The sequence below is a fragment of the Diadema antillarum genome, unplaced genomic scaffold (assembly GCF_040938485.1).
Source record: "Diadema antillarum isolate AM-2024a unplaced genomic scaffold, OU_Dant_1.0 seq00000445_RagTag, whole genome shotgun sequence".
In the NCBI taxonomy this organism is placed as follows: Eukaryota; Metazoa; Echinodermata; class Echinoidea; order Diadematoida; family Diadematidae; genus Diadema; species Diadema antillarum.
In genome coordinates, this window is record NW_027271419.1 from 1,445,181 (window position 1) to 1,460,966 (window position 15,786).

Consider the following 15,786-nt stretch of genomic DNA (forward strand, 5'->3'; position numbering starts at 1 on the left):
AAGGATGTTAACTGTTCCTGTTGTTGCTGTTGGCATGGAGATTGTTAATCTAAAATGTAAGAGTAAGACACAATCTTACTTGCAGCCAGTCAGTGTAGAGCATGTATTATCTAACGTTTAAACTGTGCATGTAGTTGAAGGTTACAGCAAAAAGTACCTTTAATATGCACCAATGTGATCGACGGATCTTATCATAGATACGTTCCTGACAGGCCAAATTTGATGGATGTTTGAGCCTGTTTGCAGACTCAGTTGCAAGTAAAGGGCTCCTCCTTGTCCTTGGAAGGTCGATGGATCTCGTGGTGGGAAAGAAATAAGAGTCACATGCTCATGATGAAGAACTTTCTATGGGGTCCCTGGTATTGATGTAATATTTGAAGAGCTATACATTCTGCCTGGTGTCTGCTTCCTGATCGTGAAATATGGAGCCCCCTGACTTCATCATCGTGCCCCCAGTTGAAGGTTTGGCACTGGCGATCAAAATTGTGTGTGTGTGTGTGGGGGGGGGGGGGGGGGAGGGGAATTGTCGGTGATTCCATCACTACCTCACAATCTACATCATATGCTCGACAAGCTGTACTATGATGCAGTCTTTTACCGGGAAGTGTTGCGAGGAATTTATCGTCCGTTTGTGGCGTCCGTCAGGGGGGAAAGCGTTTTCCTCAAAGCAGACTTTGTAGTGTCTTGATTACAGAGCAGACTTTTATACCTGTCCTTGGAGTCAGTCCTAAGCGGTTTGGAGTGTGAAGCAGCGGCAACAGGAAATTGCGGCTATGCTCATATGTGAATTTGACTGCTGTGACAAAGGAAAGTCAGTCTATGTCGCATTCTAGCGTGATTTTCATGGGCAAGGCAGTCTGATCATTTAAATCAAGCTAAAAAATTAGTGGCTCAAGACATATTCTCCTTCCAACTCCATGGATTTGTGGCAGGATGATATTGTGGTTGGAATTATCCTGTCCCCGCAACTCGGTTGCTGCATTATACCGATTAAACCCTGATCATCCATCGTAAATGTCGTTTGTTCCTTTCCCTCGGGAGCCCTAGCTCTGCATTGATCAAGGGATATCGCCAGAAGTTAGCACCACCCTAAAATTGAGAGACGCTCAGATTGTGCGGTGAGAAGTTCATAAGGTCTGTCTCACTCTTTGCACATGAGGAGAAAAAAAGCATACCGTACTTACATGTTCATCGATATGCATATGTATGTATCTTGGTGTAGGATCAAGACAGCTACATTTGTACACGTACCTATAATTGTGTTTTCTTCAATTTGCGAGTATTTTGTGTTTGTTGGTGTGCTCTGTGTGATGCATTATACCTCCAAGGTTTGTCTGTAATTGTGTGTATGTACTTCTTCTTTTCCATGTGGGCACTATCTTGTGATTGAATATTTGTTTATAAATTTGTGTTTTTGTACATGTATCCATGTGTGTGCTTGTGTGTGTTTATATGTGCTTGTGTATATTTGTATGCACCTTTGTGTATTTTTTGTGTGAGTTAAAAACAAGCATTTCGAGCATTGAGAATTCTGGGACGAACACTGAACTAGGGCTTTCTACAGCTCAGTCGGTAGAGCACCGGGCTAGCATCCAGAGGTCTCGGGTTCGAATCCCGATGGAATCCCATTTTCTTTGCTCATTTTTCCACTAATGATTTAAAATCAAATCAAATTTGAGTGGTTTGCAAGCAACCACAGGATGAGATAATCCCAACATGAAGGCCATTAATTTTCCTATTTATGTGTTCATACTCTTTTAATCTGTAAATTAAGATAACTTATTTGTGCTTTCTTAGATTTTCCTCTACAATGTTTGTATTTTGCTGACTAGCAATCAGCTTCTTCTTCACAGCTCTTTATATACCAGCTTTTCTCCCAAGGATTTGTTAGGAGAACTCAATCATTGAATTATCAAAACTTGCTCTCTCTGGCTCTTGGATTTAGAAAGCACAACTATTTTTTTTTCCAGCTGGACGTTTGACAATGTATGTACCTCAGTTGCCTTTGATATAATTTCCTCTCACCTAATAGGCTTTATCATAATCAATTTTTGAGGCCTGGCTGCTGAATTAGTTTAATATCCTTGAGGTACAGTGTATGTTCACTCTTGATTTTCATCAAAACTGCTATGTCACAGGATGAAATTGATATGCCCAATCTCTTTTAAATGGCTGCAAAAAGAGGCCCCAAGAGCAGTTGCTGCAAAGTAAACCGGTCACTAAATGTAACTGGTACATGTAGCTATGCTGCCCCCTTTGTCTCTTATTCTTTCCTGTGCAAGGGGCTGAAGGGAAGAAAAAAAAAGAATAAAATACTTACATCTCCTATTTGGTAAGAGATGGGCAATCTGTTACAACCATGAAATCACTCAGTAGTGAGAAAACTTGTCCCCCTTTGGAATATTACAGAGCCACAAAAGTTGCATTCACATATTACATCATTGGTTTCGCATCGCGATAAAAGAATATATATATATTTACCAAAGTTCACACGCACTGATCACAAGAGTTTCAAAGTATCAGCAATGACTAGAATGTGACCCAGGCATCCTAGTGTGGAGCAGGTTAACAGTTTTTGCATTGCGTTGCAAAAATCAATTTTCAAAAACTTAATAATTTGGGAGTGTGTGAATGCAACTAAAAACCTCTGCCCCCCTCTGTAGTACACCCCCCCCCCCACCCCCCATGAGACCAGGTAATGTATAGTGCCAGATTAAAAAGAAAGTTTCCCTTTCACTAGTTTTTCGTATTTTTGAACCAACCCCTCCCCTCACCTCCTTTCCTCCTTCCTTGTCAGGTTCTGGTTGAGTGATCAGGATGTTCATAAAATTGAAAGATGTTTTCTAGGTCTCCCCTACTTTTTACCCCAAAGGGTCCATAAAACACCCGTCCAGGCCAGGTGTCATTAAAGTCAGGGATAGTTATGATATTATTCTCATTAAGGCTCACCTGAGCTGAAAGCTCCGAAAGTGCCGAAAGGAAGGTGCCACAGATATTGGGCACCATGCATCAACTTGTATCCCATTCTCACCATTGGGAACAACTAAGAAGTTTTTGTGATTAAATCTCACTGCGAAGCATGATGGCACACTTTGCACCAAATTATAATAGAAAAAAAATCCATTCTAATTTGTAGTATTTCTAGCATGAATTCTGACACCTCTTGGCACAGTTGTGTAGTACTTATTCATGTAATGTACAAGTTTTTTGTTGTTGTTTTTTTATCAACAAATCTACTTCTCCTTTTACATTGGTTCTTGACAGGATCCATTACTATAAATGTAGCATCTATGTGAGTAGCTCCTGTATCTTATTTTTAGCAAATGCAAAGGTGAATTTCAAATGCACATTTATGGAAGGAATCACCCTAGCTTCATTGAGGGCATCTCAATGTCTCTATCAGATTTTTATTCTCTTGATCCAGAACTGCTGGAGTCTAGTTTGTGTACGATGTGCGGGGGTGTATCCAGGATTTTTTCTGGGGGGGGGGGGGGGGGGGGGGTCGTAATCAAAATTTTTGGACCTTTACCTTTGCGAGGGAGTGGAGTGGCCGAGTGGGGGAGGGTGTGGGAGGGGGGTGTCCCCCCTCCCATGGTAGGGAGTTTTTGAATTTTATATCTTAAAATGGGGCCATTTGGTGCATACAAAAAGTGATCTTTTCGGCATGGCAGTGGGGCTTAGAAATAAGGTATGGCATATTAAAACTAAGTTACAAACTTTACGAGGTTTTTGACAATTTGCTGGAACACCTCCTGGTCACTTTTTTTTCCTGTTGTATATAGGGTAAAAAGCCCTCAAAAAACAAAAATGTCTTTTACAAAAAGTGGACCTTTTGAAAAATTTGTGGGGGGGGGGGGATCGTACGACCCTCCCGACCCCCCCTTGCATACACCCATGATGTGAGTGGTGTAATTAGTCATGCCAGGCAAAAAGTTTAAAAGAGTAGCCCTACTTTATCATACTGCACTCAAGCACTATTGAATACAGGGTGCCCCGCTAAATAAACAAATTTATAGACAAAATCATAAATTTTGTGATGAACAGGAGTTCATGTTATGGCATTTTTTCCCCCTTGCCACTGGAAGGAACATGGCCATCACTTTGATTAAATGTTGCAGGGTTGGGCAGCGAAGCTTGTGGGCCCAGGAAGCTGGCATTGCAGTGATAGTTGTGAGGAAAGGATCGGAGCTTGTAAAGGGGGATGCCAAAGAGATTGAGTGAAAGAGCGGGATTGACAGCGAGTTTGGGGGGGGGGTGGGGGCAGGGAGGGAGAAAGAGGGTGACTGGGATGTTACAAGGAGACTCTCACTTAGCAGTTGCTGGCTCAGAGTGGTGCGAGGTTTTGACCTTGTGCAGAGCGAGACTGAAGCGAGTCCCGTTTGGCGGGAGTGTGAAGTCTGGTGTTTGATCTGTTAATATCCTGTGAATCGTACTGGTTCATTTAGACAAGGGCAGGGTGAATCTCGGTATTAACCATCCAGCGCCTCTTCGACAGGTAGGTTGGTTGTCGTGATTAGTTTTAGAGAGTGGTTAAGTATATAAGCAGGTGTGTCATTTGAATTTTGCAATTGTTCAAGACCTCAAATTTATACAAATTGATGAATTCTTGTGTCGAGTTGTTTATTCTATTGCAACTGATTGACAAATTGCCCTTCATCGACGTAAATAAGTACTCATTATTAGATATTTTAGTAGCAGCCATGATTAAAAAAAAAATCACGGGCATGCATTCTTGGCTTGGACTCTAACCAACAATCTCCTGATTTCACTGGACAGTCGTCATATCCACTAGACCACCGAGTTTCCGTCCAAAAGCCAATACTGGTTCTGATCCTTACTAGCAGTAGGTGCTGAATAAAAATACAAATTAATGAGTTCTTTGCATCAATTTTTTTTTCATTGCAACAGATTGGCAATTTTTCATATCGTGGCTACAATATTAAACACTGGATAATCAGCGGTTGATTAAGTCATTTTGTCAGTCAGACCTCAGATTTGTCAAGGTTTCTCAACACTCACAGTCTGACTATTTTCTGTGAATGTTTTGACATTTAAAATCAGTTCATTAAAAAAAGAAAGAAGATGCTTACTGTTTACCAAGCAGGTGCACAGTAAATATAATCCCTGATAAGTGTTGTAGGAGCAGTCAAGATGGTGGTGAAGGCTCATGCATGAATTATAGTCAGGATCTTTTTTTATGTTTAATCCATCAGGTCCTACAAACCACTTTTTTTGTTTAAGTTGTGTCTTTTTATCATAACTTTGACAGTTCATCATTAGTATTTCACAAGGTAGAGTAGAAATATTCTCTTTTATTTGAGCCCTGTATAGTGTGTATATAAGGGTTTGTTTTTGTTGTTTTGTTGTTTTGTTTTTGTTTTTTGTTTTTACTTCAGTTTACTTCAGTTTCAGATTTCAGTTGGTGTCTTTCTTTGAGTCAGACATTCTATGCCAGGATGCTAAAATTATTTCTTGTTATTGGATGCCATAGGTTGTGTAAAATGTTTGGAAGTAAATTGGGAAAGGAATATAAATATTTTTTTTCTTAATATGATACAGGCTTCTCTTGAGTGATGCAAATTATTGATTTCCTACAAATTAAATTTAGGACTTGTTTACTTTAGAGGGTTGCCATAGTAATTATGGTCAATATACCTGTGGGTGTGGGATTCTTCTCTTAATACATGTGCTTGTATGTATTAGATTTTGTGTGTGATGGCCAAAAACATATCATTTCTGACAGAATTCCTCATTCAGTTTGTCACAAGTAGTGGCACAAATAAGCAGATTCAATTAAAAACAGGAAACTCTTGTAAAAATTCATAAACTAAGTCTGCAAGATATTTCTCTCCTGGTATATTGGACAAATAGCACTGGAGCAACAGACTTTATAAACTGATCTTTATTGGATGGAAATCATTTAATTTAAATCTAAACCTTGATAATCTAATCTTGATATTTTCGTGTGTAGCATATGTATGGAAATGAACTAGTGAAATGAAACTTGACATCTGTTTTTCCTGAAGTCACATGCTTTTATTGGTGCTCATTATAAAGTGAACGAGTGAATGATTAAGAACTGTTATGGATAAATTTATGAATTTATTATTTCCCTATCCCTTATCCATCTGCTCCTTCATCCAACCATCCATCATTCACCAGTATGTCAATCCATCCAATATTCCTACTATATATGCTGTATGTAGCGATTCTAATTTTTTTGCAAATCGGGACTTCCCGACAATTTTGCGAGTGGTTAAATTCACGATTGTGGAGTATACATTACTAGTATACATGTAGTACTGAATGGAGAAATGCATGCATGCACGTCACGTTCATGTAGGGATCAGAGTTAATATTTTTGTGTGTTTTTAAAAGGACAAGTTCACCTTCATAGACGTGTGGGTTGAGTGAATGCAGCAATATTAGTAGAACACATCAATGAGAGTTTGAGGAAAATCGGACAGTCCCGTTCAAAAGTTATGAATTTTTAAAGTTTCTGCTCACTCAAGGCTGGATGAGAAGACTACTGTAGCTTGTGATGTCACATGAGTACAACGGTATAAAGAAGAAGAATAAAGAAAATTCAACATATTCTCACTTTTCTCGCATAACTAAAGAACACTTGACTTCTCTCTTTCAGAAGGCAGGGGGAATAATATTACCCTTAAACATGTCAGTAACAAGTCGAAGAAATGTGCACTTAATTCAAAAAGTAAAGTTTTGTTAAATTCTCTTTTTATTTTCTTTACATGGTTGTACACATATGACATCATACACTATAGTAGTCTTCTCATCCAGCAGTGACTACGCAGATACTTTAAAAATTCATAACTTCTTGAACGGATTGTCCGATTTTCCCCAAACTTTCACTGATGTGTTCTACTAATATTGCTGCATTCACTCAATCCACATGTATATGAAGGTGGACTTGTCCTTTTAAATTTGCAAATAGACCCAACTTGCGAAATTTGCGAAAATAAAAAACCTTGCAAAAATATTTGCCGGTGTACAGTATTCCATACATTCATCAATTCATTTATCCATCCATCTCTCTATCCATCCATCAAATCATCCATTATTTTTCTCAATCCATCCAGCCTTGTATGATCTGGTCCGACCATGCTAATTCCATATCATAGCCAGGCTGGCTTCAGATGATATCAGTAATACCGAATCAAGTACCTTCATTGCATGCTAAGACCTGTGTTATAACCTTGTGATGAGGCCGCCTTTATTTTTATCATAATCAGATCAATCAAGTCATGGTTCTTGCAAATAGAACGAGAGGGTTATGCTCAATATGCATGTGACCGTTTAACACAATAGCCCAAACTTAAAATCGTCAATCAATCAATCAATCATTGTCTCAGTCTAGATGTCTAATTGACCGTTCGCTGCTGACCAGTGCAGCTCATAGAATTTCAATGTCGGACTTGACCTGCCAGAATTGATACCCATTTCCTAGGTAGATTTGATCCTCGCTGCATAGCTGTATAAGCTTGAATCAGGGTAGCGCCTAGTTCTGATATTTCGTTGTTCCACTTGCTCTAGTTGAAAGATCTACAGTGTGTCAGTACAGGTGTTATTTATAGAAGAGTTTAGGGTATACCGTAATCTCTGGGTATATCCATCAACATTGACTAAATCCCAACCACTATTACGTTCTGCTAATTTAACGCTGATATTTGAACCTCTATGTGACAGTTGCTGAGGAGTGTTACACCACTGACATGTGTAAATGGATATGACTGATTTTTTTAGAGGGTTTTTTTTTTTTGCCTTTTTTTTTCAATGTGATGGATGACACTTAACTTTATGGCTCATCACGTCTTCAAATTTGCCTAATGATTGCCAGCAGAATTCTCATGAATTTCCGTAAAAACTTCCATAAGTGTACAAGTGTTTGTGTGTGTGTGTGTGTGTGTGTGTGTGTTTTATTGGGGGGGGGGGGGAGGGAGGTACATTATTCTGATTATTATCACCAACAATATTTTTTATCCACCATTGAGACCCAAAGGTGCTGAAGCTTTATCAAAATCATGATGCACAAACATTTACAAAAATGAAACTTGACGTCAGCTAGCTCTGTATGCACGTCACCTCCAAAGATGTTTGGGTGTTAAAGTGCTATAGGGCCATCAGGCAACATGCACAGAGCTTTTTGGATCGAAGTCTCCTGTGTAGTCACTTTATAACAACAGGGAGTTTCCTTTGGGATGGGGGTAAAAACCCAAACTCATATCAAGGCTTAATCAGAAAAATTTCAGTAAGAGTTAATCAAAGCAATCTTTCAGATTTCAAGGAGAATGGCACTCAAATATATATGTGGATTAAGTGAATGCAGGAATATTAGTGGAACACATCAATGAAGTATCAGGGTATCAGATCTTACCATTCAAAAGTTATGAGTTTTTATAGTTTTGATGCAACCATTGCTTAATAAGAAGATTGCAACCATTTGTGATATCACACATGGACAATGATATAGAGAAAACAGAGATAATTCAACAAATTTCACATTTCATAGTTTCATTTGCAACAAAGTGATTTTAACAGCCAGGTGTCAATGGTTGCAAATAAAATTGATTTTCGTATTACAATGCAAACAATGATAACTCCTCTGTTTGAATGTGGATATGTTCATAGTATAAACAGGCACTAAACTGTTGAATGTTTGCTCGTGCAATGCAATTTTTTCCTGTTTTCCATTTCTTCACAGCGTAATCACTCATTGCAGAAAAGAAAAAGAAAAAAAATAGGTACCAGGAAGGTGCAGTGTTCTGATGAATTTATATTCAGCAATGGTTACTATGACAATAACAATTTACTCCCTTACTTTCGTCAATAGGTTTCCAAATTACCAATAGAAACACGATTTGACATTTAAGATAAAGGCACGTTGTTGTGTGGTCATGACTGACGATTATGGAAAATGATATCAGAATGAGATCTGTCAAGCACTGAATTAGCTCTGCCACAACTCCTTAATAAGCACCTTGCTGCACTGAGGCCAAGCCTCAGTGAGTGGATTAAAGGGTGTATGTTTGTGTTCCACACACCTGGGCTCTATTTCATGAAAGACTCATGAGAGACTTTTTGCTCACAAGACACACTTATGAGAGACTTCATGAATGGATTTTTGAAAGTCTCATTATAGCTTTATGTGAGCGACTTTGGCCATTCTGAGGTTTATGTAAAGACTTTTATGTGATGACCTCATGAAATGGACCCGAGGTTTGATTTATTTTACAATGTTCACCTGTAAAAGGAATGAGTGCTCAAGCCGAACTATATGCAAGTTTGGTTTGTTTGTTGTTGTTTTTTAATATGTTATTGCATAAAGGGAGATTGTTGATGTGTTTGTGAAATGTGTAGGAAATATCCTACACTTTATTGATATACATGATGTTTGTGTGTGTGTGTGTGTGTGTAATTGTGGCTAAGTGAATGTCTTTCACCAAGGCAGGATATTCAATTTCTGCTCCTGCACCCATGGAACTGACAGACTACAAGTTTGGGCTAAATGAATGCCCTTTGAAATATTATGCCTCTCTGGTTGTAAATGACAAAACACTGAGAAGAAAGAGAGAGAGATAGATGATATATTTGGGCAAAGGTAGAATGCTGCCAGTTTTTGAATGACTGTTCAATGTTAGGCAGAGAGGGAGAAGTATGCATGTGCTGGTGTTAGGGGATGAGTACATGTATGATATATTCAAGAGAGAATAGATTGAATTGAATTGATGTTTGTATTGTATTGACATTGATTCTTTGTGCACAGTGTATGCAATTATGCACACACTGTCGAGAACTGTATCAATACAAAGTAAAATATTGTGAACATTTATATGCAGAAACACGTTGCTGAAATATGACACTATTGTATTATCATTCTTTTCATTCTTACACAAGATTATGCATCAGTGGCAATGTTTTCTTTGCATTATTTTGAATTTTCCAGGTCCGACTTCATCTACGACTTGTTTGAGACTGTTGTCGAGAGCCAGAAATCCTCAGGCGGAAAGGACAAGCGGAAGAGGGTGACTGTCAGCGCACAGTTCAAGGTAAGATGTGAACTGCTATTGAATGGACATTGAATGTAAGATAGAGTCCATAATTGAATGACTATTGAATGTGAAATAATGTTTTATCCTTGTCCTCCAGAAACAGACACTCAAGTCATAAATGATTTACACTTTCACCCTTATCATGAGCAGTCAGAACTTTTATCGTGTTTTTCCTCCACTAGTTGATCCATGGTTGTGGAGTAAGTACTGTGTGATGCTTTTGAAACCAAGGTTTTACTCTTCACAGACTCGAGAATAATCACACCTCATAATCTGTCAACCTGATGAATGCATAGAATGAACCAAATAAAATTCATGTCAGCAATCAATGAGAAATAGATGGCTACATCTGTGTGTCAGAGGAATAAAGCTGAAGTGATAAATGAAAGCATATCTTTGAAAAATTAAGAGATATGGTATATTGGCCAAATGTAAAAAAGAACAAAACAAAACAAGTCAAGAGAAAACAAAGTTCATTTCTAGAAATGTATTTCTCATATTTCGCAATTCCTCACTCATATGTTTCTGCTATTATCCCACAGGACTCGCTGCACTCTCTTATGTCTGCCCTTAACAACTGTAATCCATACTTCGTGCGCTGCGTCAAGCCCAATCAAGAGAAGGTAAGAACACACAGAGAATTCAAGTGGCTGTCTCTAATTTCAGCAACAAAAATGTGAATCAGTCAGAAACAGGATAATTCTCAGCATTCTTGCTGCTCAAAGAAACAAAGTACTTCATTGGTTCTGGTAATGCCTTACATCAAAGTTTATAACCTCAGCTCTATTTATACCTGCATGAATGCCTTCTTCTTTCATACTTTCCTTTGTTATCATACCGACACATACATGTAGTTATTTGTCTTGTTTTGGGTTTTTTTTATAGACAGTTTCCTTACCCCCAGTTACTGTCATTTGTATGACATTTACCAGTAAATGTTGTAGGGGTAATCAATTAAGATTTGTTCCAACTGAAGCTAAATTTCCAGGGGACATACAGGCTGTAATTCTCTATGGGCAAATTATATTTAGGAGGTAATTATTGATTTTGATTGGAGGTATTTTTTCTTCTGAAGACCACCTTGTGAAGATAATGCTGAAATGAGGTGAGGGAAGTGGAGGGGGAGAGGGGGGTTAGCCTGTCACCCAGGATTATCCTATTTCCCTCAAACAATTTCCCTTTCCCCCTCTCACCTGTAAACCTGCGTCAATCTCCCGATGATTGATCAGCATCAATTCCTTGATGATTCCCGCAGGTTCCTCCACCCCTCCCCCCATTTCACCCCCTCCCCTCTCTCTCAAGCACCCTCTGTTTGCCCCTTAGACAAGAAATCCTGAATCTTTTTCCCCTCAATTAAATTTTCTCGCAGGTAAAGAAGATGAATGCAGTATCATAGTTTTTTTTTTTTTTGGGGGGGGGGGGGATGGGGTAAAAACAAGTTCTTTTCCTGCCCATATTAGATTTAAATTGAAAAAGAAATGAACAAAATTTGAGGAATTGTACCCAGCAAGGTTTTTGGTAAGCCTTGGTGAAATCCCTGTGATATATTTACATGGGATGAAAGTGAATCATTGAAAATAATCTCTTTTTATTTGATTTAATTCCTACCTTCCAGCAATGTCATGCAAATGGAAAAAAAGAAAATAGAACAAATTAAAGAAATCCAAAGGGCAGACAGACCTTAGAACTTACTGCTGAGTATCTGTGTCAGGCTTTTGGACCATTGTTATGATTCAGTTATGATTGAATTATGATTTGACCTGATGAAGCTCCAGCAAGGGTCTGATTCAGTTCAGCAAATATCCATTTTGTCATGATTTTTTGCTCTGTATATGCCCCTTTTGAACTTTACTCACAACTTTGAAAGAAAGAAACATCAGCATGTCTAATATCTGTGATGAAAGCATGACATCATTTCAGGACAGGTCACACTAGTTAGTGAAGGAACTCATTAAGGGAATAAGTATTCCTTCATTCTCTGAGAAAAAAAAAGAGTGTGGTCCCCAATGCTTTTCATTTGTGTTGAAACCCATAACGGTTTTGAATGCTGTACAACAGGATTCTCAGTCCATCTGCTTCTAAGCCAGTGATATATTAGGGTTTATGTTTATTATTCAGTTATTAGAGTATCAAGTTTGTGTTAGCCTGTTGGGGATGAGTCCAGAGTATACATGTACTTGGGGAAGCATCTATGGGAAATGCATGTTGTAGCAAAATCAAACCATCCTCAACGAGCTAATGTTTATATAGAAATCTGGGCTGCAGAAATAATTTTTTTTTTTTTTTTGGGGGGGGGGGTTTGTTTGATTCCTTGGGTTTTTTCTCCATTTTGTTAAAGGTTTTATTGCTGGAATGGCATCGCAGATGTCTAAAAGTTTCTCGAAGGAAGACTGCATATAGACAATACTAACATATATTCTTTCACACATGATAGAAAGGGCATTATATGTTCTATTTGACTCACACTGAACATTTCAACAGATTGCTTTTTTTTCTCTCTCTCTCTTGGGTTCACATCAAAACATCTCTGTATGTACTTGTTCCCTGTGCCCTGTGGCAGCTTATGGCCTCAAAAATAGCAAGAAGGTGTTCTGGAGTTCTCCAGAGCAGTCACGCAATGTGTGTAGAAAAAGAAAGTGTGATGACTGTTGTTTGCCTTCGAGCACTCCTCGTGTCAACACCAAACAAGTCTGTCATGCAGCATTACCTGTGATGAGTCTAAACACTTTGAAAAAATACCAGTGAGAAATAATGATCCCTGAATCAGGTTGTCTTGGTTTTTTGCTGTGCAGAAAAAAAGAAAAAAAGAAGAAAAAAACTCAGAAAAGAAAGATTGTAGAGTGTGATATGCCCTGCCCCAACTCTGTGAAGAATGCAGGTGCCTTTTTGTTTCTTATTGTACCTGTTGAATTGTGCAATTTTCCCCTCAGTTTGTCTTTTTATAGCCAAATTACCTGCTATAACATTGAAGATTTCCAGGTGTCTGGTAGACTCCTTGACTCAATGCAGCATAATATTGTCCTTGGCTTCATGCAAACAGGGACTTTATATTAAGTCTTGAAATGATATGAGCTCTTTTAGTTAATCTTAAGCATTGTATGAATATGCAGTCTTTTTAGTTGATGTGGTACAGGGTTTAAATCATTGGAGAGCCTTGCTTTTCCCTTTGCTAAATAACAATTATGTGACAGGAAATGCCTTTCTTCAAGAAAGGTTTCATGAAAAAAAAAGAAGAAAAAGAATGTTAGAAGCACTTTCTTTTTCTGCCTTGTTCAACAAAACTAGAAAGTTTTCTTCAAAAAGTTGTGCATTGAATAGTAGAACCAAGATAGCTTGCAGCATTCTTGCGAGTAGAATATCTTCACTATATCTCTGCAATTAATTGTGATTAATTTTGCTAAACTGTACCATTTACAAGTCCTGCAGAATCTTTAATTCGTTTTGAGAGTGTAGGAAGTATGTGGTAAGTCCCCATTCCTTGTGTGCTTGGCCTGTTCAAAAGTTGGCGCGGAAGATAAGAGGACATGTGCCCTTATCAAAAGGGAGATCAGGGCCCCATTTCATAAAAGATGTTAGGATGGCAACTCTTGCTGGAATGGCAACTTCGTATGGCAACAGCCAATCAGGAAACTGGATTCTTGTCGTTACTATGACAATTGTCATTCCAGCAAGACTTGCTATCATATCAACTTTTTATGAAATGGGGCCCAGGTGTAGGACATATGATCGAGATATGTTAGTAATTACCTGTCCATCTGTTGGTAATTAACTGTCCACAGTGATCACCTGTGCTGAAAGGTCACCTGTTAGGTTTTTTTTCCCCCATTTGTAGTCACTGAATGTGGCTTTGGCTGTGTCATGTTTTCCTTCCCATTCCCATCAGTGGCATGAGATGATTGGGGAATCAGCAAACTTGTCTTTCAACCTGCTACTCAGAGTGCATCCGCGATGACATTCTAGCTCCTCTGCAACTGCTTAGTGCTGATTTGATGATAATTGGCACCTCCTAGAGATTAGCCAGCCCTATTTCTATCCCATTATCCGCATAGCAACTAATGCCAGATTAACAGTTGACAGAACATGCCTCAAAATTTTCTCTCTCTTCTCCCAGTAAAAATTCCCCATTTTCTTCCTTTTTTGAAGAGTCACATCCCCCTCCCCATCCTCTCACCTTTGTTTTTCATCCTTTCATCTTTTCCTCTACATGTATGTGTCAAATGTTTGTTTTTTTCTCTTTATCTGTCACATTCTAAATTTGTAATCACTCCTTCAGTTGTCCTTTTAAGACATTTGATGTGAGGTTGCAATTTCATCTTCTAGTTTACTTCATTATCTCTTTAATTTCTGTTTCCCTTTTATAATTAGAACCTAGCTCTTCCCCATGTCATTTTTAACACTTAACCCCTCCCCCTCCATTTATTCTGTACCTCCACACAACTATTTATGTGTTGCCTCCAAGGCATTTTAGTACCTTGTTCTGTCTTTTATAGTAACATATAACACTTGCCTCTCCCCCCCCCCCCATAAAAAAAAAGAGAAAAAAATATGAAGAATAAATCAGTACAAACAGAATCCATGTAATGGAAGTGTTTTGTGATGTCTGATAAAAGTAAATGTGTTTAATTCATTCATTTACATCAACGCAATATATTGTGAAAACTCAGACCAGCGTGTGCATCACGCGGCATTGTACATGTACCTGTTCCGCTGTTTCGCCTGAAAAATACATGTACATGTACATTTCTACAGCAGCAGCTAAAAGCCTCTCTATGACTGACACAAGGCAACCTGTAGGGTCTGTTACAGGTTGATGTCCCATGTGGATAGGTGATTGGTTCACTGATGCATTGTATGGTCATGGGTGTGACTGACAGCTGAGGCCATGTATATGATTACCTTCCTGTTTGTTTCATACAGATACAATTACAGGGTCAATTGCAAGTTGCTATTATAGCAGTGGTGAAGAATGGGGAATCTTTAGTATCCCTGTCATGCTCTGGTGGCATAAACATCTTACATGCTGGTTGTCGTGTACACCGTGTCCCCTCCTTCCCACCTTGCTCCATCTGTTTCCCCTCTCCCTCCCCCTCCTCCTCTTCCTCTTCCCATTGAATCCTGTCGTCAGTGCCTCTAATCTGGGGCTGTCTAGGGTGTAATCACACGCCCCCAGCAGGCTGGAACATGAGCCCCCCTGGGGGTGCGTGATGGCTTTTCTGAAGGAGCCGTACATGCCGGGTTTTGAAAGGAGCTTCCAGCGTAGAGTGAAATGTTCGGGGGTAGAGTAAAATATGTCACAGGGGACACAGTGCCACAGTGGATAAGACTCTTTGACTTTATATCAAAGATCCTGAGTTTGAATGCCGTCAAGTGGCTGCGTCCTTGGACAAAAATGTTTTCACCCACCATGCCCCTCTTGAACCAGGTGTATGAATGGGAACCTGGCAACGCTAGGGTGATAATAATGGCACGGTCCTTGGGAAGAGCAGAGGCAACACTGATTAGGCTACCCTGGATGAAGGAGACTGTGTTATCATCATGATTGTGGTGGTGATGAAGATGATGATGATGATGTTGATGACAATGATGACAATGATGATGATGATGATGACGATGCCTGATGGCGATGATGACGATGATGGCGATGACAGCGATGACGATGAAGACAATGATGAAGATGATGGAGATGATGAAGATGATGAAGATGATGAAATTATTG

The 15,786-nt window shown here is 39.0% G+C and overlaps 1 protein-coding gene across 1 annotated transcript in view; it reads left to right on the forward strand.

Moving 5' to 3' along the window:
• Positions 1-15,786, forward strand: part of LOC139732721 (unconventional myosin-X-like) — a 206,592-nt gene that overhangs the window by 140,910 nt on the left and 49,896 nt on the right. The window contains exons 17-18 of the mRNA XM_071643573.1: positions 9,965-10,067; positions 10,613-10,693. Of these exons, the coding sequence (XP_071499674.1) occupies positions 9,965-10,067; positions 10,613-10,693 (184 nt within the window). The remainder of the gene's footprint in view (positions 1-9,964; positions 10,068-10,612; positions 10,694-15,786) is intronic.